The 21,619-nt window shown below is 44.5% G+C and overlaps 1 protein-coding gene across 8 annotated transcripts in view; it reads left to right on the forward strand.

Annotated features, from left to right (window-relative positions):
* XYLB (xylulokinase) overlaps positions 1-19,661 on the forward strand; it is a 49,302-nt gene extending 29,641 nt beyond the window's left edge. For 4 of the 8 annotated variants that reach the window (XM_058555231.1, XM_058555271.1, XM_058555249.1 and 1 more), the window contains 4 exons: positions 437-533; positions 9,728-9,786; positions 11,262-11,349; positions 18,777-19,661. In XM_058555231.1, coding sequence (XP_058411214.1) covers positions 437-533; positions 9,728-9,786; positions 11,262-11,349; positions 18,777-18,979 — 447 coding nt within the window. In that variant the 3' untranslated portion in view covers positions 18,980-19,661. Of the gene's footprint in view, positions 1-436; positions 534-9,727; positions 9,787-11,261; positions 11,350-14,033; positions 14,129-15,295; positions 16,358-18,776 lie in introns of those variants that run through there. The other 4 variants (XM_058555240.1, XM_058555289.1, XR_009222136.1 and 1 more) reach the window with 3 other exon arrangements.
* The last annotated feature ends 1,958 nt before the right edge of the window (positions 19,662-21,619 follow it).

Raw genomic sequence — 21,619 nt, forward strand, 5'->3', positions numbered from 1 at the left:
TTCGAACATTATAACAACCCTAAAACACAGGTACTCCTATCACCTCAGTTTTGTTAACAAAGAAAATGAGGCTCAGCAAGATTTAGGTAACTTGTTCAAGGTTGCAGAGCTGAATGGCAGAGGCAGAACTTGAACCCTCAGCAGCCTGAGATTGAGCTCTCTGATGCTCTGACTCCTCAAAGTGATACACACGTGAGGCTGTGAGCATGTGTGTGTGAGTCGTGTGTGTGTGTGTGTGTGTGTGTGTGTGTGTGACAGGCAGTTAGTGGTTCAAGAGCCTTACTATGCATGAGCTCCACTGGAGGCCTGAGTCATGAGTTCCAAATCTGGGCTGTTGTTTAAAAAGACAACACACACAAATACACACACACACAGACACATGCATGAATGGACAATGAGAGTTCTTCACTTTGTACCCACTTTCTCCTGGAGACAGGTGTCAGCATTCCCCTGGGATGTGGAGATTCGAGCACTGATCGAAGGACAATTCATGGCCAAGAGGATTCATGCCGAGGGCCTGGGATATCGAGTCAGTAAGTGAGCTGCTGGAGTAGGGGCCCTAACCCTTGAGATGCTTGACACCCTTCTCAACCTTCAGGCCAGGCCTAGCGGGGCACTATCTGTTGAGGCCGTATTACGGGGCCCCATGCAGAAGGGCAATGGAGCCTGGTCCCTGGTGGTGGGGTGAGAAAGTGACTTAGTGGACAATTATAGATAGGCATAGACCAAGAGCAGGTTGTTTCTGCTTCTCTGCTCTGTCCGCAGTAGCCTGATCTCCTGGCCTAGAACTGTAGGGATTAGACGTCTTTCCGTAACCCTAACCTCCAACCTGCAGACTGTGTCCCAAGCTCTGGACCCTGAGGACATGGGCAGTGTAGGTGGGAAGGATCTGGTCTGGGGCCATGACTGCACCTTGGCCATGGCCCCATCTACCTTTGTGGCACCGTTCTAGACATTTCAGCATGGACAGGGAAGAATGGGGATGTAGAGCCACTGTCAAGACTGAGAGGTCTGGAACAGAGCGGGCAGAACCAAGGCCGGGGAGGCACTTAAGGGGAGAAGGGGATTTCTAATAACTTGAGCTCTGGGAGGGGCAGCTTTAGGAGGTCAGTGAGTTCCTCTTACAGGTGGCATTGGAGTGATCTGGCGGGTTTGCAGGAAGGTTGGAGTCCAGGTTTCTAAGGTGTATTTGTCCCTCTGGGCAGCAGCTGTTGTTTATTAGAGAAAGGAGAAAACCCTGAAGCCTCTTTGCTTGAGGGCCTCCTCCTGGACAATCCAGGTTCTATGTAGTATATGTTCCATGTCTTTGAACCAACCAAGTAAAAGGATACTACAAAAATAAGCGTTAGGTAAACCTTTCTGAAAACCTGTTAGGCAGCAGGTGCTGAAGCTGCATGCACAGCTACCCAGCGATCTCACCACTCAGGGAATGCATAACAGAAAGTGTACACGTGTCCTCTAAAGATGTGCAGGAAAACATTCATCATGGCATCGTGCTTAGTAGCCCCACACTGGGAATAATCCAAGGCCCGTTGATAGTAGACAGCATAAATGCGTTGTGGGATATTCACGCAACATGATACTACACAGACATGAAAACGAACCAGCCTCAACCACACACAACAAAATGGGTCAAACTTACAAATGTAACTCTGAGCCAGACACAAAAGTGCATATGGCAAGATTCCGTGTACATCAAATTCAAGAACTGACAAAACTGTTTGCTGTTGTTGGGAGTCAGGATAGTTAGCAGTTGCCTTTCAGGAGGGGGCCTGAGAGGACTCTGGGGTGCTGGTGATGTTCTGTTTCCTGGGTTACACAGGTGTGTTTATTTAGCTTGTGAAAATTTGTCAAGCTGTCAGCTTATGATGTGTGTGTACGTTTTTCAGGATGTATGTGTGTTCAATAAAAATTTTAAAATAAATTAAATAATCGTTATAAACATTCCCATTCTTCTCCATCCCACCTCAAAGTGTAAAAAAAAAATTCCCCAAAGGTCTCCAAAGACTTCAGAGTTCCCTGAGAAATGCAGTCGGGTGAGCAGGGCAGGGATGGTGCTGAAGTTGGCCCTGAGTGCCTGGTGCCAAGGGTCCTCCAGCCGCCAGCCCAGTGTGTGGGGAGAGGCAGTGAGAGCAGAGGCCCTTCTGGGCTTGGGCGGGGTCATGTGATTATGTTGTCATTCCCAGCCTCTAAAGCAGTTCTCATGCAAAACAGCATAAAGTTACTTATCCTCTTAGCAAGCGGATAAGTGGAATCAAACCTGTTTTGCCAGCTTGAAGTAAGACTGATGATCATGATAATAATAGCTGCTAACATTTATTGAGCGTCTACTGTGTACCCTGCCTGGTTCCTAAGCACCTCATCCTTATTGACGACAGGGCCTCTGAGGTAGGTACTGGTATTACTCCTGCTTCACAAAGTAGGAAACCGAGACCCAGAGTGTTAAGTCACTTGCTGGAGGCTGGTAGAGCTTCCGAACCAAGCCAGTCCAGCCCCAGACTCTGGATTCTTAACCACTGGGCTACCTCTGCTGTATGTAAGGAGTGATCGCTCTCTCGATGTTTAGACACCATCAGACACATACACCATCAGACACATGCACCAGCTGGGCTGGGCTTGTGTTTCTATGTATATTTTGTTTAGGTTGATTTGTAAAAGCAATAAAACCTTATAATAGCAAGTTTGGAAAATAAAGAAAAGAAAACTACCTGTACTTATAATCCCAGCCCTTCTTCCCAACAGCTAGTACCGTCTGGGAGTTCCAGTCTCCTTTACAAGCTTATTTTCATATAACTGTAGTCCTATTTCCTTTGTACATACAGACCCAAAAGTTCCTCAAGCCTTCTTCGTGGTGCCTTACATCACGCCCAGCTGACTTTCCCTGCAGTTGGGCATGGAGGATGTCTTTGATTTTCCGACATGGAATCACACTAGAACATCCTCTCATGTCCTGGATTGTTTCCTTAGGAGGCTGACATTCCTCCCCCTTTTCCAGTCTAGACACTTTCTTAATGGCCGAGGGTCAAGATGGAGCAGGCTGAGAGGCGGCCACAGCGGCTTAAAACATTTATTTGTTTTTAAATATTCATGTAATAAACGACTACTTTTTTGTTGTAAGAGTCATGCAATCCAGAAATAGACGGATCTAAGCACTGTGAGATTCCAGAGGTCTCCCTCCGCTTTCCGGCCCGGCCCCCAGCCTCTGCGTCACCACTTACACAGTAGCCAGCCATGGGGAGAGTTGGTGGGTAGGGAGGACTAGCTCTGCGTTTGGGGTACCTCCAGGGCCCAGTCCACCACACCAGCCCAGCCCAAACACGGTTGTTACATATTTGACAGCTTTCTCTCTATCCTGACAAAGTTGACTGCCTTTAGGGACTTACTACTTCACCTGTCTTATACTACCTGGGTGAGTCAGCACCTAAGGGCTCATCTCATCCCAGAATTTAATTTATTTAGACTTCATTACACTCACAACTTTTTGATAGCTTTCAATAAAAATATGTTTGTTGATTCAGCATACTCTCACTGTTAACAGCACAAGTGATGCTCTTTCTTGACCATCTCCATTTTAACCAGAAGTGGAACTCTATGTCTTTTATTAGACTGGGGTTTATTGTTTTTTGTTGTGAAAAATATCATTCATACCATCAAGTATATGCATCATACAGCCAATTGGAAAACATACTAATAAATCAAACACCTGTTTATTGAGCACTCTGGTTAAGGAATAGATCATTGCCAGACCCTTAGAATCATCCCGTGTATCCTCTTCAATTGCAACCCCATCTGATCCTAGAGGTAATTTCTCTCCTGGTTTTTGTATTGTCATTCCCCTGAGGTTCTTTATGGTTTTGCTAGCTATGTTTGCATCCCTAAAATTACCTTGTTTTGTTTACCTGTGTCTGAACTTCATGATATATGGAATTATACTGTATGTGTTCTTATGTGATTTGCTTCTATAACTCAGTGTTATGTTTATGAATTCATCCATGAGAATTAGTGTGGCTATTAGGTGTTAACTCTCATGACAGTATAGTATTCCATCACATGATTATACCATGATTTATTTATCCATTCCTCTGTGATATACAATTGGTCTTTCCAGGTCACTATTATGAACAATGCTGCGATGAACAATCTTGTAAATGTCCTTGGCTGATTTTTCTGTATTTCATCTCTTAACCTCTTAACAGGCATTGATAGTAAACCAACAACCTGAGTACAGATTCTATTTCTAGAACTTGTCGTGTTTGGCTAGCATAATGTTTAATTTTTTAAATCAAATACCTTTAGGTAGGGCCTGCTCATTCAGGTGCCACGTCATCACCCTGTATTGTCACACACTAGCCTGGTCCTCTCAGTTACACTGTCCTCCTGGCCCCTGAAGGCATCTCCGTTGTTGATAGCTGAGCCTAAATGTTCTACGTCTTTTTCTAGTAATTACTCTTAAAATTTTGACATTAATACTAAAGTGTATAGTTTTTGATCAACATTTAGAATTTATATTCTGTTCGGTAATTATATTCTTCACCAAAAGAACACATCATGTTCCCTCTCTTCTCTCCTTTCTTTACCTCCCATTTTCTGGTTCCACAGTATTACTGATTTGTGTGCATTATACATCAGTAATTATTTAAATTATACATTTGGCTGGTTTCTTAGATCACTACTGCTTATTATATCATACATCTAACTTTTTTTGGATTTGTATTTCATCTTTGCCTCAGGACATCCTTGACTCTTTCTTTCCTGTAGAGATGGGGGTATGTGGAGGAATGGTCTCTGTATGAAAATATATTTATTATTTATTTATTTATTTATTTATTTATTTATTTATTTTGTGAGGAAGATCAGCCCTGAGCTAACATCCATGCCAATCCTCCTCTTTTTGCCGAGGAAGACTGGCCTTGGGCTAACATCTGTGCCCATCTTCCTCTACTTTATATGGGACGCCGCCACAGCACGGCTTGACAAGCAGTGCCTTGGTGCATGCCCGGGATCCAAACCTGGGCCGCCAGCAGCGGAGCACGCGCACTTAACCACTACGCCACCGGGCTGCCCCCTGAAAATATTTTTATTTTGCCTTCACACTTAAATGCTAGTTTTACAGTATATGGACTTCTGAGTTGAAAAATCATGTTATTTCAGAACTTTGAAAATAATGTTCCATTGTTTTCTTTTAGTATTGCCAATGAGAAGCCTGATGCCAGTCAGAATGGTATTTTTTTCTATACAGAATCTTCTAGAATCTTCTCTTTCTCCTTGGAATTCTAAAATTTCTCAATTAATATCTAGGCATAGGCCTTATTCATTCATTGTGCTGAGTGCTCGTTGGCCTCTTTCATCTGGGGAAATTTATTACGTTATTTCTTTGATTGTTTCTTCCCCTCCATTTTCTCTGTTCTAGAATTCATACAGACTTGTGGTTTTCAACAGTGGCAATTTTTCCCCCCAGAGGATATTTGACAATATTTGGAGACATTTTTGCTTGTCATAAGTGGGGAGAGCTATTGGCATCTGGTGGGTAGAGGCCAGGGGTGCTGTTATGCACAGGACAATCCTCCACGACAAAGAATTATCCAACCAAAAATGTCAGTCATATACCGAGGTTGAGAAACCCTGTATTAAACCAGATGTTGGCCCTCTGGTCCTATTTTCACTCTGCTTTATTTTGTCATAGAACTTGTCACTATCACAACATATTTTGTTAATTTATCTGTGTGTTTATTGTCTGTCACTCCCCAGCTCGAATACGAGCTGTCTGAGAGCAAGAATCTCAGCTGTCTTGTTAAACCACCTACTGCCAGTGCTTAAGCTACTTCTAGGATATAGCTGGGCTCTCCTTAGTCTTTGTAGAATGAATAAATGTTACATGGAGAGTGATTGCTGTGTCTTCTAACTTAATTCTGTCTCATTGTTTAGGGAATTTCCTGGATTGTGTCTTTCACGTTATTAATGAGATTTGCCATGTTTATTCTACTATTTAGCCTTTCTATTTATTTATATATTTTTTTGAAATCGTATATTGTTATTTCTTGTGTCCTGGTTCTTTTTCATAATGGTTTATTCTTGTTTTATTGAACTCTATACATCTGAGGATAAATATTAGAATTACCTCTATATCTGAGGATAAATATTAGAGTTTTTTCAAATTTACTCTTTTGTTCCCTGATTTCTTTTTCTTCTAAGCTATTCTGTTTGTTCACATTGATCCTTCTCTTTCGCAGTTGGTTTTTCTCAGTTATCTTGGCTGTGAGTTTATAGTACTGAGTGAATAACGGTCTCCAGTATAGACAGCAAGCCTAGCTGTCCTTTTCAGGTGCAAGGTCTCTTCTCCCAGTCGGCCTCCCCCACCTGCCCCGACGGGAGGGCTCCCTGGAGAGGCTGCGTAAGTGGATGGGTGACAACAGACAGATGTAACTTGAGGCCTGTGAGCACTTGACAAGCTTTTAAGCTGGAGTCCTCCTACAGAGTCTCTCCAAATACCAAAATCAGGAGGATTTTGTTCTGGTTTGAAGATGAACCCGGCTTATTTCTCTGACGGGTGGAACTACCTTCTATGTCTGTGTCTTTCCGTGTCTGCCATGGCAGTTCAGTGTGACTTCAAGTTCCACTTCTCTCTCGGGACCTTCCAGGCACCCTCCCCAGGTAGTAGCTCACTTTTACTAGGGGGCAGGTCTTTAGCTTGAGGTCAAATGCTGCTGCTGCTCAATGTAAGAGAGTGGAGAGAAGAGGCTGAGAGTCTTGCGATTCTGAAGTCATTAGTTTACTCTCAGCAGTAATGCATGAGGGTTCCCACATCCTCATCAACACTTAGCATCAAACACCTTTGAATCTTTTGCTAATCCAATGGATGTAAACTGGTATCTCAATGTTGGTTTAATTTGTATTTCTTTCATTAATAATGAGTTTGAATAGCTCTTTGTAACTTTGATTCTTTCCTCTGTGATTTGGCTATTTATATCCTTTGCCATTTTTCCCGTATTGGATTTCCTATCTTTTTCTTACTGATTTGCAGGAGTTTATTGTACACTTCGAATATTAGATCCTTGTCAGTTTTCTGTGTTGTGCATCTTCTGTCATTCATCTGTTAACCTTATTTATAGTGTCAGCAATTGATCAGAATTTTTATTAAATTAAATTCATCAATTTTTCAGCTTCAATTTTATGCTTTTGAGATATTATTTAAGAGGTTTTCCTCTATCCCAGTGTCACAGAAATTTTGTTTTCTGTTTTCTCCTGTTAGTGTAACTTCCACATTTAGGACTTTGATTCCTCTTGAGTCCCCCTTTGTGAATGGTGAAAATTGGGATCCAGTTTAATGTTTTTCCACATGGTGACCCAGTTCTGTTTTCCCTCATTACTTGTTGTGCCCTCCTCATCATTATCAAGTTCCTGTATATACATGGGTCTCTCTCTATACCCCCTTTTTCGCTCCATTGGTTTATGGGTCTGTTCTTGGGACAAACTGTCCTGTTATGGCTTTTTAGTCTATGTTAGTTGGCTAGGGCTGCATAACAAAGTACCACAGACTGGGTGGATTGAACAACAGAAATTTATTTTCTCACACTCCTGGAGGCTAAAAGTCTGAGATCAAGGTATCAGCAAGGTTGGTTTCTCCTGAGGCCTCACTCCTTGGCTTGTAGATGCCTATCTTCTCTCTGTGTCCTCACATGGTTTGCTCTCTGTGTGTCCTAATTTACTCTTCTTATGAGGACACCAGCCATATTGGATTAGAGCCCACCCTAATGACCTCATTTTAAATTAATTACCTCTTTAAAGAGGTATCTGTCTTTCTCTCCAAATACAGTCACATTCTGAGGTACTGGGGATTAGAACTTCAACATATGAATTTTTGAGGGACACAATTCAGCCCATAACAGTGTCTTAATATCTAATATAATAATTCACCCCTCCTTACTTTTCTTTTTTTAATATTGTCTTAGCTGTTTATGGGTCTTTATTTTCCCAATATTTTATAATAATTTGTTCAGTTCCTAAAAAAAATCCAGTTGGAATTTTTATTTAGGTTGCATTGAATTTATAAATTAATTTGAAAAAATTGACACTTTTATAATGTTCATTCATACCCATCCAAGACTGTGGAATATCTTTTAATTTATTTAGATATTATTTTTTGTCCTTTAATAATAGTTTCGATTTTTTCTTTTGAAAAAATTGAATTTTTTGAATTCAAAAACTTTTGAATTCAATTCAAAGACCTTTGAGTTCTTTGCTAAGGTATTTCCTGGCTACATTACCTTTCTGGTTGCCATTGTGAATGGTAATTTGTTTTCTATTATATTTGCTAGTTGATTATTGCTAGAAATGCCATTGATTATTGTAAGTTGATTTTGTATCTGGCAAGCTTATTAAACTTTTATTAGTTTGCCTATTTTTAATTTTTCTGAGTAGATGGCCTATTGTCTGTAAATGATAATAGTTTTATCTTTTCTTTCAATCCTTACACGTTTTATTTATTTTTATTGTCTTATAGCATTGACTAGTATAACTAGTACTATGAAATAGTGTATCGGATAGTAAGAATCTTTATTTTGTTCCTAGTATTATTGTATTGCTGTGTAACAAATTACCTTAAAACTTAGTGGCTTAAAACAACGGTGAACATTTATTATCTTACACAGTTTCTGTGGGTCAAGAATTTGGGATTAGCATAGCTCAGTGGTTCTGACTGAGGTCTCTCTTGAGGTTGAGGGCAATATGTCATCTGAGGGCTTGACTAAGGCTGCAAGATCTGCTTCCAAGGTGGCCAGTTCACATGGCTATTAACAGGAGGCCTCAGTTCCTCACCTTGTAGACCTCTCCACAGGACCACTTGAGTGTCTTCATGACATGGCAGTTAGCTGCCCCCAAAGTGAGTGGTCCAAGATAGAGTGATCTACTACAGAGCAAGATGGAAGCCTCAATCTCTTTTATGACCTAGTCTTGGAAATCACACTCCATCATTTATGCAATATCATACTGGTCTTGAGTTAGCCCAACTGAATGTCAGAGGGAACTACATGAAGGTATGACTATCAGGAAGCAGGGGTCATTTAGAGGCCTTTTTTTTTTTTTTTTTTTTTGGTGAGTAACATTAGCCCTGAGCTAACGTCTGATGCCAGCCCTCCTCTTTTTTGTTGCTGAGGAAGATTGGGCCTGGGCTAACATCCATGCCCATCTTCCTCTACTTTATATGGGATGCCACCGCAGCATGACTTGACGAGCGGTGCGTTGGTGCATGCCCGGGATCCGAACCTGTGAACCCTGGGCCGCCAAAGCAGAGCGTGCACGCTTAACCGCTACACCACCGGGCCGGCCCTGAAGGCCATTTTTGGGGTCTGGGAGGCACATCAGTCTTAAAGACAATGCTTCTAAATGTTTCTCTTAGGAATGATGTTTATTGTAAATTTTGGATATATGGCCTTTATCAATTTAAGTAAGTTCCCTTCTATTCCTGGTTTGTTGAGAGATTTTGTTGTTTAATGGTTTTTAAAAAGTGAAGACAGTAAGAGGTGGGTGGAGCAGCAGCTTCACAAGCAAATTACATGTGACAAGCCTGCATGGACAGAGCCAGCTTTGAATTTCTCCTCCAGTCCTGTGTGATAAGCAAGAGGCATGGGTCCAACACAAGCCCTCCATGGCTGAAGAACTCTGGAAAACAGCCTTTTTTGCCTTGAGGGAATTGTCACAGCTATTGGTTTTTTTTCTTTTTTCCTTGCAGTGCCCAAGACAAAGATTTTGGCCACTGGAGGGGCATCTCACAACAGAGACATCTTACAGGTAAATCCTTGTAGCAGGCCCTGCACTAGGGCCTCCTTTGTGCCTATTACTTCTAAGAGCCAGACACTCAGTGATAAGGACTGCCTCTGTCCCCACTCCTGCAGGGGTGGGGGCCTCACAGCTCATACTCTCCCGGAAGCCAGCTCTGTTGCCTTACAGCTCACACTGTGAGCAGATTCCCTCTTATACTCAGGTGAAGTCCACTGCCATGTATAACTCCACTCTCTGATACCAGCACTGGCCTCTGGGGTCACACAGAAAGTGCCTGTCCTTCCACATGGCAAACCTTCTGACATCTAAGGCTAGTGTTCTTGTCTACCTCAAAGTTTCTCCCTTCCAATATAAACATCTCTGATTTTCCCAACCATTCCTCTTGTAATACAGTTGCCAGACTTTGTCACTGTCTTTCTGGTCCTCCGTTATGCTAGAAATATGTGACCCAAAGTGGAATCAACCTGCATATGTCTGGCAATCAGGCTGTCACATCATGGGGTGTCAGTGTCTTATTGGGGTACTGAGCATTTGTGGATGTAGCCTGATGCTGCCTTAGCTGTTTGAGTAACTGCATAAGCTGTTGATTTGTAATATACCTGTCTTAGGTAAGATTCTCTAGAAGCAGAGCCTGAAATGGGAATTTTTCTGTAAGTGATTTATTGGAGAGTGCTCCCAGGAGAAAGGGATACAGGTAGGGCAGGGGAAGAAAGAAAAGCAAGGATGTGATTTTGGCTGGAGTTGGCTTCAGCTCCATCCCAAGGGGAGATCTGGAACATGAACTATACCACAGGCTTGGTTCCACATTGGGGTAAGGGAGCCAACTCGCTGGCCTGGGGAGAGGTGAGAATAACCTCCTGTGAGAGGCAGCTTTTATTCAGCCAAGAGCAATTCTTTTGAGGAGGGGCATCTGTGAGCCATTAGCAGCTAATACGCACAGCATCTGGGGGAGGGGTGCACACGCGTCCAATGAAGGAGATCCGGATGGAGCATCAACGGCATCTAGTACTACAATACCTCTGGTCAACTAAGACTCTCAAGTCTTTTCCTTGTGAGCTCCTCTTAGTACATGTCCTCCATTATAATTTTTGCAAATTATTTTTGGAACCTAAATGGAAAACTTTGTTTTTATCCCTATAAAACATGCCCTTGTTAGTTTGGGTTTGTTTGGGCTTGTTAATATTAGTCTGATACCCAGCCATCTCCACTTTGACCGTTTGCTAAGCATGCTTCCTAAATCTTCCTCCTTGTCTTTGATAAAACGGTTAAAGAGTGCAGGGACAACCTGGAGAGCTGTGGCCCTCCACTAGAGACTTCTCCCAGGTCATCCTGACGCTATGATCACCAGGCTGGCATGGCCAAGTGTACTTCGTTTAAGGCGGTAGAGGTGGAATGGAAGGCATCAGAAGACATACAAAGAAGGAGCCTGGAAAATGCATGCCAACAGGTCCGTGTTCCCTCTGAGGAAACTCTGTCCCTTCCAGGTGCTTGCAGATGTGTTTGGCGCCCCGGTGTATGTCATAGACACTGCCAACTCAGCCTGCGTGGGCTCTGCATACCGAGCTTTCCATGGTAGGTCGATGGATGGGGGACAGATGTCTCTGAAAGAACTTGGAGCACTGGCTGGACTGAGGAGTGTAAAAGGGGAGATTGGAATGTTCCCATTCTTTAGGGACATTGGAGTTTTGGGGGCATTAGCTTCATTTTTCTCCCTCCCAGCAGGTGAGAACCAACCCAAACCCTCTGTTCCTTCATTCTCTACTTAAAGTGGGGAAAGAGAGGCAGAGTCCTAACTGAATGAGGCCTAGTCAGAGTCAGGCTTAGCACAGGGATATTGAGAAAGGACACAGGGCATGCTTGAGGGCACACAGGCGTAGATCTGGACAGCTGGTGGGCAGGAGAGGTGGGTGAAGTCCAGAGCCATCTTTTCATCAAGAGCAGGAAGTTGAGACAAAGGTGAAGGCTTCAGATCCAAGCAGTCCAGGACCCTGGACAGCTCCGTGGGGGACCATTGCTCTGGTGGAGGCCTCACTGAAACTCTGGATAATAAAGAAATCTCCCCCATGTAGGCAAGTCCTGGCGGGAGCAGCACATGCCCACAAGGGCGTTCTTCCTCCCATTTGGTCAGTTTGCCCTGTTCTCTGCCCTTTGAGGCTGCTCCACTGGCTGGGCGTGTACCTCAAGGGCTTTGTCTTTTCCCTCTAGCAGTTCCATTCTTCTCACGTTTACTCTTAACTTTTTAACACACTTTTTTTTTTTTTTTAACACTATCAAGCAGCTTTTTTTTTTATTTCTTCCCCCCAAAGCCCCAGTAGATAGTTGTGTGTCATGGCTGCACATCCTTCTAGTTGCTGTGTGTGGGACCCGGCCTCAGCATGGCCGGAGAAGCGGTGCGTCGGTGCGTGCCCGGAATCCGAACCAGGGCCGCCAGCAGCGGAGCGCGCGCACTTAACCGCTAAGCCACGGGGCCGGCCCAACACACTTATTTAAACTTATATTTTTCTATCAACATTGAGAATTAATCACAGACCATTGCCTTCTCTTAATAATTAACCTCTTACTCATAATTTTATTGCCCTCCCTCTCCATGCCATCCACCTCACCCCACCTCATGCCACCTCCTGCATCAAGATCATTGGGCAGTTTATTTCCAGACTGTTGTGTTTTCAATTAAACTTCACATCATATTGGCTTTTATTTGCACTTACCTATGAGTTTTTCTTTCTTCTTTTTTTTTTTAAGTCCCTGCAGTTTCTTTCTCCTTCTCCGTTTCTATGCTAGTTTTGTTGGAATATACAACCTAAATAAGTTTTTAAGAGAGAATTCAGTGGGTGATAATTTTCTGTGGCCTTACATGTCCAGCAAGGGCTTTGTTTCTCCCTCCCAAAGGATGCTACCTTGGCTGGGCAAAGGACTCTAAGTTCAAAATACTTTTCCTCAGAACTTTGGAAACACTATTCCCGTAATCTTCCGGCCTTCACTATTGCCCATGAGAAGCCTGGGGTAAGCAGGCAGGAAAGCAACTACCCTTTAAGGACTCCACTGCTCTGCTGCATTGCGTTTTTTTATTTTTCCTTTTCTGTGCCTGTTTAGTTGTCAGCGGTTACCTGGGGGTACTGCCCTGCTCTGCCTTCCAAAACCAAAGCCTGTGCCCAGTCCTAGCACAGCAGTTCCCACCCCAAGACATATCAGCCACTTTATTTGGAGATCTGTTCTCCAGCTGGGTCCAGGGAGGAATCTCACAGGCAGCCAGTGTGTGGATGAGTGGAGAGGGGACCATGTCTTTTGATTAGTCCCTTTGCTGGCCACCCCACCACTCACCCCATCCCTTCATCCCTACAGCTCTGAGCTGGGATACTCCAGCGTTTGGTTAGAAAACTGGGCCTCCCCTCTTCATTGGGGCCTCCTTCGCTCTTGGTGGTGTTGCATTTCCCTGTCAATCAGTTGCTAATCCTTAAATTGCCTAGAAATTTCTCACTGTTTCTTGCCCACCTATGGCAACCTTCCCTCTTTTCCAGCCCTGCCACTCATTTGCTTGGTATTTATTGAGTGCCTCCTGTATGCAGGCACTGTGCTAGGCACCAGGGCTCTAGTGGAGACCCAGTCCCTGGCCTCACAGAGCTTCTGGCTCAGCAAGGGAGGGACCTTAAACAAATCTGTGGCCGGAATTGTGAGAAGTGCCCTGAGGCGGATGGTGCTTCGGAGTGGAGGGTGAGGGAGCCTCCTGAACAAGTGATATTCTTAGCTGCAGCTTATCTGGGCAGAAGAGAATAGGTATGTGAAGGGAGGAAAAGAGAACATTCCGCACAGTGGAAAGGCTCTGAGGCAGAAGGAACTGAAAGAGGCCCAGGGTGGCTCAAATGCGGTGAGCCATGGGGAGAATGGAGCACACGAGGGAGGAGAGGCAGGCAGACCCTCCCCTTCTGTCGGACGTCAGGGGTGAGCCACTGCTCCTATGACAGGCACTATCACAGCGAGCAAGACAGACGAGGCTCTGCTGAAGAGAGGCCTGCACTTGAAACTTTTCTTTTCTCTTTTTTTTTTTTTAACATTTTACTGAGGCACAATTTATACGACATAAAAATCACCCCATTTTAGGTGTACAAGTCAGTAATTTTTAGTAAATTTACTGAGTTGTTCAGCCATCACCATAATCCAGTTTTAGAACATTTTATCACCCCAGAGATAAAATGCCATTTCCAGCTAATGTCCTCATTTGCAACATGCACTGGTGTGAGATGAGCCTTCCCTTCTAGGCCTTGCAGCTGAAACAGATGCGCCCTTTTCAGAGGTTGTGAAGTTAGCCCCAAACCCCAGATTAGCTGCTACCCCAACCCCAGGAGCTTCTCAGGTGAGAGACCATCAGAATTTGGTCATAGCATTTGCATTGTGAAAACCAACTAGGTTCTTTTTTCTAAAAGGTAAGTTTTTCTTTGTTACCTACCTTGAAGTTGGTGTGCTCAACTAAAGGGAAAATCCTACTTTTTAAAAAATTGTCAAGGAAACGGGAAAAGAAGCCAGGTTGTCCACTGAGATTCACAGATCCTGCTGGTTTTGCAGCCCCGGGGGTAAGATAGATTGCTGGGCATATCTTCATTGCTCCATGTGCCTCAGGGCAGGCCCTTCCATTTCACCCGGTTACAGAAGCCACTGAAAGACTCTGTCACTTAAGCACAAGACATGCTGGGTTTCTAGCACTCAAATTTGAGGCCTGGATCCAAGACGGCTGTGCAGTCACTCAGGCCAGGAAATCCCTATGAAGTCAGACCTGACTTGTTACAGGTTGGATTTCCTGGAAAGCAGACTCTGAGATGTCGATTAGGATGCAGGAGATTTATTAGGGAGCGCTCTTGGGATCTACTTCTGTGGAAGGAAAAAGGAGGAGGCAGCACTGGGCAGAGGAGAAGGTGACCTGCACTGTAATCTCAGCTGAGCCCTCAGCCAATCCTACAGGAAGTTCTGAAGCTGGGATTCCCTTTTGGAGTTTTACCCAGTTGGGGTGAGGAGGCCAGGCCTTTATACCATGAGGTACCATGTCAATCAGTTATTGCATGCAGGTCACCCCAGGATGGGGTAAGGCAGCTCTCTATAACCGAAGCAATCCCTAAAGGGGGCTGTCTGTCAGCTGAGGGCTGGGAGAATAAGTTCTTCATTTCTGAAGGGCAATCTGGGTGGTATGCCACACATCCATCATGACACTGTTGCTGTTTGAACAAGGTTCTTGCAGCCCAGGTGCAGGGGCAGCGCAGAGGGCTTTATTACTCATGGTACAGCAGGCAGCATAAGCTTCATGCTTGCATCAGTTTTCCTTGGCCCTGAAGTGCATGGGGTGATGTGGCGTGGGCCCAGGTAGATACTGTGCACGTACTATGTCTGTGTCACAATTGAGGGACCCCGAGCTTAGGAAACCCCTAACCTTATAAAGGAGCTACAAGTAAACCTGCCCGACCTTTGCCCCCAAAGGAGACATTATCTTTATTATCCTGGCCAGCAGACAAATTCTCTCTCTGCCCCTCAGGGCAACACTATCTCTGTCTTCCAAGGCTGTTTGCTTTACAAACATCCTTGAAAAGATAGTCTGGAATCAAGGCTGTCACCAGACATAGAGAAACACCATGGAGAATTGTCTCCCAGCATATCTTGGAAGCAGAAGCTCATGCTTTCTGGGTGACCAGATAACCCACACACAGGTATGCCCAAGCTTCTATTATTTTCTATTGTGTGTCCTTATGTTTAAGAGGCAACTCAGTGCAACAGAAGGATCCTACATTGAGATGAAGGGCCTTTGGGTTCTGATTCTTATTCTGCCTCTCTCTCATGATGTGACATTCATGTGACCTTGAGCAGCACTCCTCATCTCCGAACCTCTGTTTCTTCATCTGTGAGGTGGGGACAACATCTGTCCTTTTAACCTAATTGTGAGGCTTAAAAAGAATCCTTGACTTTAATGGCTTTATTACATAACAGAAAGTCTGAAGGTAGTTGCTGGTGTTGGTTCAGTGGTTCGACAATGTCAGGGCTCTGGGTCATGTTCCCTGAAGTTCTCCAGATCAGTAGTGGACAAGGGGAACATCATGAGAGCCACATATCCCATTTTAAATTTTCTAGTAGTCTCATGTTCTAAAAGAGTAATAATAAATAAATGACTAATTTTAATAATATATTTTATTTAATTCAACATGTCCAAAATAGTGTCATTTCAACATGTAATCAATAAGAAAAATTGCCAGTGTGATATTTTCCTTTTTTTTTTTTTTGTATGAAGCTTTTGAAATCTGGTGTGCATTTTATGCTTATAGCACTAGTCACATTTCAAGTGCTCAAAGGCATGTATGGCTTCTGGCTTCTCTAGTGGAGAGTGTAGCTCTAGATGTGCTCAAAACAATCACAGGATGTCTGCGGCTGCTCCAAACATCACGTCCCCCACAACTGAATTCATAGGAGAGAGTCAGAGTGTGGCATTGGGCAGAGTCTGTCTTCACACATTTCTTGCTTATCAGGGAGAGACATACTGGTCTGTTCCCCAACTCCCCCACAGACTACCACTTAGTCATATGGTCAGCCTGGGCTGTAGGAAACGCTGGGGTCACTTTGGTCACGGGCAGGCCAGGGAGAGTGGCGGTACACAGAGTATTTGCTACCTGTAATGAGGCAGATGCAGCTGTTTGTTGCCCTAAAGCTCTCCCCAACTACCTTTTTCCTTGCTGGCCAGCTTCCAGAGAGGATGAAAGGACAGGATCCTCTCTGGAAGCTGGCCAGCAAGGAAAAAGGTAGTTGGGGAGAGCTTTAGGGCAACAAACAGCTGCATCTGCCTCATTACAGGTAGCAAATACTCTGTGTACCGCCACTCTCCCTGGCCTGCCCGTGACCAAAGTCACTCATAGCTTGTGGAACTCTTGACCGTGACACCCAAGTGTAACCTCGGAATCCTTCTCAACACCAGCTTACAAGCAGTGACAGTCTGTGATTGCTGGCATCAGTGACCTATTTGAGGACTGGATTGTAAACTCCTTGAGAGCAGGGCAGCGTCCTCTGTTTTCTGTCTATGTCACCTACAGCAGTGCTGTGCTAAAGGGGAAACTCCAAACAGCAAGAGTGTTTTCCCTCTCGGCTCAGCTGAATGTTGCAATTTCCTCCTTGGAGAAAAAATCAAAACCACCTTATGTCCTCTGACAACATTCACAGACAGCCGTTCCAGCTGCACCAAGAGTGGCCCTAGTTGCATAATCAGTTACTGAAGTACTTGGCGTTGGAGCTAATTAAGCCAAATTAAGAAGCAATGGGATTGGCATGAGCTACCAGTGGTGTTTGTGAGTCCCAAGGAAATCCGAGTCCCTCAGTCTTAGGTGTATCTTGTCTGTAAGACAACATGCACTCACCTGAAGTGCACCTACATTTCTTAGCAAGGCTTACAGAGCCACAGGCAAAAACAGCTTAAAAAAAATGGAATGAAGGGTAAGAACGTGGGGTTGTATTTATTTCTGGTCTTTTTTCCCTTGTTGGTTTTTTAGTTTTGGTTTATTACACAGCACACTGTATATATAATTTTGTAGCCCACTTCTTTTAAAATTCTACATTACAGCATAAGTATTTACATTCTTAAAAATGCATATACAAATTATTTTTAATGACTGCATGATTTTCTCTCTAGCAAATGAAACATAATTTACTTGAGCATTCAAGAGTAGTTGCTTCCAGTTTTTCAACTATTATAATTAACCCTATGTGGGTAAAGGGTTAACAAAACCTTTTCCTATTCTGCATGAGAATTTGACCTTTGGTTAGCTTTTTAAACCAGGTTTCCTTTGAGACTTAATAAAAATGGAATGTCATAGGCAACATTGCTTATGTAAAAATGTCCTTTAATTGAGAAACTGCATCTGGAGTAGGAAAACCATAAATAGCTGATGAGAAGTCGTACTTAGGCCTTCCCTGAGTGCAGTGACTCCTCATGGGCGTGTCTCTTGCCTATGGAGTTGTTACAAGAGATACTCCTGTGGGACATGAAGTTTCAAAGTCAAGGTGGTTCTTGCACCTGTACGATCTGGATTTCATCTCCTTGCACCTGAGCTGTAACCTGGGGGGTAAGGAGAGGAAAAGGCAGGGAAGTGAAGAGACCCTTTCCTGGACACCTGTGCAAACTGCTATAGGGACCACTACAGTGGTCTCCCATTGAAGAGGAGCACCTGTAGCCACTGTGCCAACAGGTATGTTTCTCCACGATATCCTTTTGAGGGACAAGGTGTGGCCCTTGGTAGTCTTATGAGTCTGATGTTTAGTGCTGTGTAAGAAGGCCTTTGGGGCCGCCCCGGTGGCATAGTAGTTAAATGTGCGTGCTCCACTTCAGTGCCCCGGGGTTTGCACGTTCGGATCCCAGGCACGCACTGACGCACCACTTGTCAAGCCATGCTGTGGCAGCGTCCCATATATAGTAGAGGAAGATGGGCACGGATGTTAGCCCAGGGCCAATCTTCCTCGGCAAAAAAGAGGAGGATTGGCAACAGATGTTAGCTCAGGGCTGATCTTCCTCACAAAAAAAAAAAAAAGAAGAAGGGGCCTGGCACCCTACACGTAGGATTATTTCCTTAGGAGAGCTTTGCAGTAGTAGAATAACTGGGTCAAAGGCAATGGGCATTTTCAAGCCTCTTAATACAGACATAAAGTCAAGTTGATTTCCAAAAGAGTTGCCCACCAACTTCCATCAGCTGTGCAATGAGACAGCCATTACCAGGTACCTTCACCAGATTTTTTTTTAACTTTGTAGATTAAATAACAAAAATTGGTTTCTTGTCATAATTGGCATTTAAAAAAATCTTAAACTATAGGTTTGAGAACTACTAGCATTTCCTGTTTCGTGAATTGACACTTCTTTTCTTTTGCCTAGCAAAAAAATTAAGTTGCAAGTAAATGGGATGTAAAATTTTAAAACTGCAAGTTGCAAAAAGATGTAAGAGGCACCTCCTCCTCCCCATTCTAAACTGTTCTTTCCACCCTTCCAGGTCTACGAGGCCCTCCTTCCACAGTACACCAAGTTCGAGCAGAGAATTCTGTCCCAGACCCGGGGGCCTCCGCAGTGAATTCCACAGGCCCAGGCGCCCCAGTTAACCCTGCCTGCTCAGACTCACTGATCCCACTTGAGGACGTAGCCCTGGACAGCAGGGATCTTCTGCCATATTCTGAGTGGCTCTGTCTGCCCACCTGACTCTTTGCAATGTGGGCCCTGCCCAAGACCAGCTTGAAGCCCGCCTTAGCACATCTTCCTGAACATAAATGGGCTACTTGTGTCCCTTTGCCTGTGTGCCCAGAGCTGGAAAGCATCTCTCTTTTCCTGTCTTTTATCCAAGGAGGCAGGATAACACTGAGTCTGGGATATGTCCAATAAAAATTGTGACTTTTCCCCTTTCAAAGGCAAAAGTAAAGCTAATACAGGGACCTCAATCATCAGAATGAGGGAGAGAAAGCCCTCCTCCTTACGCTGACCCACATTCCTCCCACACGTACCCTGACCCCCACTGTCCATCCTCTCTCCCACACCCTGACCCTCTAGCTATGTCTCTCCCACACCCTGAGCAAAATTGCATCTGGTTGAGAACCACGGACCTGGAGACTTGATCAGATGCATATGTGATTATTTTCCTTTTTCTGTAAGACATCTTCATACATGGTGTTGTATTCTTCCATCAGGAGGCAATAATATCTCGTTTTCTCTCTTTTTTTGTGATGTTCATGCCTAGCTCCATTAGTTCACTGGGGATACAATTTTGTTATTATTCTTCATTTATTAGCTGGGATTCTTATATATGAGCAGCATCCCCCATCCGGTTATCCAGTGGTATTGTTTATATAGGAGAGGCAGAATAAATGGATTATTTCCTCTTTATTCACCAGTTTTCAAAATAGTGAGTTGATTTCCAAGAATCCGCTAACAGCAACTAGATTTTTATTTTTAGTATAAATATGATACATTTAATATTTTATGTCGTAATCCATTGCAGTAATTATTCTTATCCTGTCTTCTTTTTGATAGCCATTCTCTCCAACTTTTCTGCTGCTTTCCTCGTCTCTAATTCATTCTTTCTTTTTCAGTGAAACTTCTGCTCTGTCTACTCCTTAATTGTTGCTGGGCCCCAAATCTCTGTCCTCATCTCTCTTTCTCTCCCATTCTGTCCTCTCTTGTTGGATGATTTCATCTATTCTTGGGCTTCAGCTACTACTTATATACCAGTAACACCCAGATCTGTGTCGCTAGCCAGAATGTTCCTTGGCATTCTCACAAGGGTACTTCAGACTCCACCTATCTTCCCTTGCTCTTCCCCAAACCTCCTCCAGAGTTCCTCTTTCAGTGAATTAGCACCACCATCCATCTATTCATTCAGGAACCCAAACCCAAAACTCAGATATCTTCCCACTTTCCCACATCAAGCCAGTCACCAAGTGATCTTGGTTCTTCCTTCTAAATCTCTCTTAAAGCAATTCCTTTGTCTCCATCCCTCCTGTTTTACTTCAGAACCCTTTATTGCTTGCTCACATCATTGCAAAAGCATCCATAGAAGGTCCTCTGTGATCTACCTCCTGCAAATCCTCCAGATTTTTCTTCTGTCACAGTCCTCACCCAAGTTGGGACTCCAGTTAAATCAAACTGCTTGTGGTCTTATCCACAGTGGCAAAATGCTGCAAATAGGTCTGAGACCTGGTGGATCAGAGCAGTGGCTAGTGGGAGGTCAAAAGGAAGAGGTTTAGAAAGTAAGTAGGACCAGAGACATCACTCTGAGAGATAAAGTCACCTTGAAAGGGAGTGGTGTCCCTTGCAGGCTTGGTGGATGAAGGAAAAAGGGGAACAAGAGCTGAAGATGATGACCCATCAGATACAACAGCAAGTCAAAGATTCAGAAGGAAATGGATAACTCCTCCCACCCACTACCTAGACATTACTTATTAAAGAAATGTTATATTATTGACCATCAGAAAAAGTCTCTCTTGGACCAAGAAATAGAAAGCTACTCAATCCATTCCCCATTTTACCTCTGCTGCCAGAGTTGCCTGTTACTGCTAACTACATGTCAACATAAATAGAAAAAGAGGGTAGTGACGTCAGCATCATGGCAGAGTGAGTTGCTCCCTTTATCTCTCCCCTCTAAGTTACAACCAGTAGGACCTGCACAGACCAACAAAGGACTGTCTGCACAGCACACCAGAATGCCTGAGAGATCCATACATCTATACAACTGAAGGTGGGTGGACTAGACCTCGTGGAGGCGATGGAACCAAAGAAGTAGTGACAGCAACTCCCAAGACCGGAGGCTCCAGGAACCATGGCAGTACCTGTGACCCAGTCCCCTCCCCCTCCCCCAGTGGTGGTGCCTCTGACCCTGGCCCTCCTAGGAGTGGGGGCTGCATCCAAGACCCTAGTGCCCCAGCAGCAGCGGTGGTGCCTGTGACCTGAGGTCCCAGGAACCACTCTGGCACTCAAGACTAGACACTCCAGGAACCGCGGTGGCACCGGCGGCCTAGGTACCCCCTCCCCCATGGCAGTGTCAATGTCAGTGCCACCTACAACCCCAGCCCCCTGCAGCAGTGGCAGTACCAGCACCTGCAGAAAAGCCAGGAGCAGCTGTGTAGGCAGCACACACAGCAGCAGTGCCTGAGGCTGTGGAGAACCTGGTAAAAGCAACAGTGGAGCTCACAACCACAGTCCCTCAAGCTGCAGTGGCACCCCCAACTCACAGCAGCAGTGCCTGCAGACCCAACAAACCTGGATGTAGGGGAGGTGCCCATGACCCTGGCTCCCACTGTACCCTCCCCCCCACCACCACAGTGGGGGAACCTGCAACCCAGGCAACCC

Source organism: Diceros bicornis, chromosome 2 (assembly GCF_020826845.1).
Source record: "Diceros bicornis minor isolate mBicDic1 chromosome 2, mDicBic1.mat.cur, whole genome shotgun sequence".
Classification (NCBI taxonomy): Eukaryota; Metazoa; Chordata; class Mammalia; order Perissodactyla; family Rhinocerotidae; genus Diceros; species Diceros bicornis.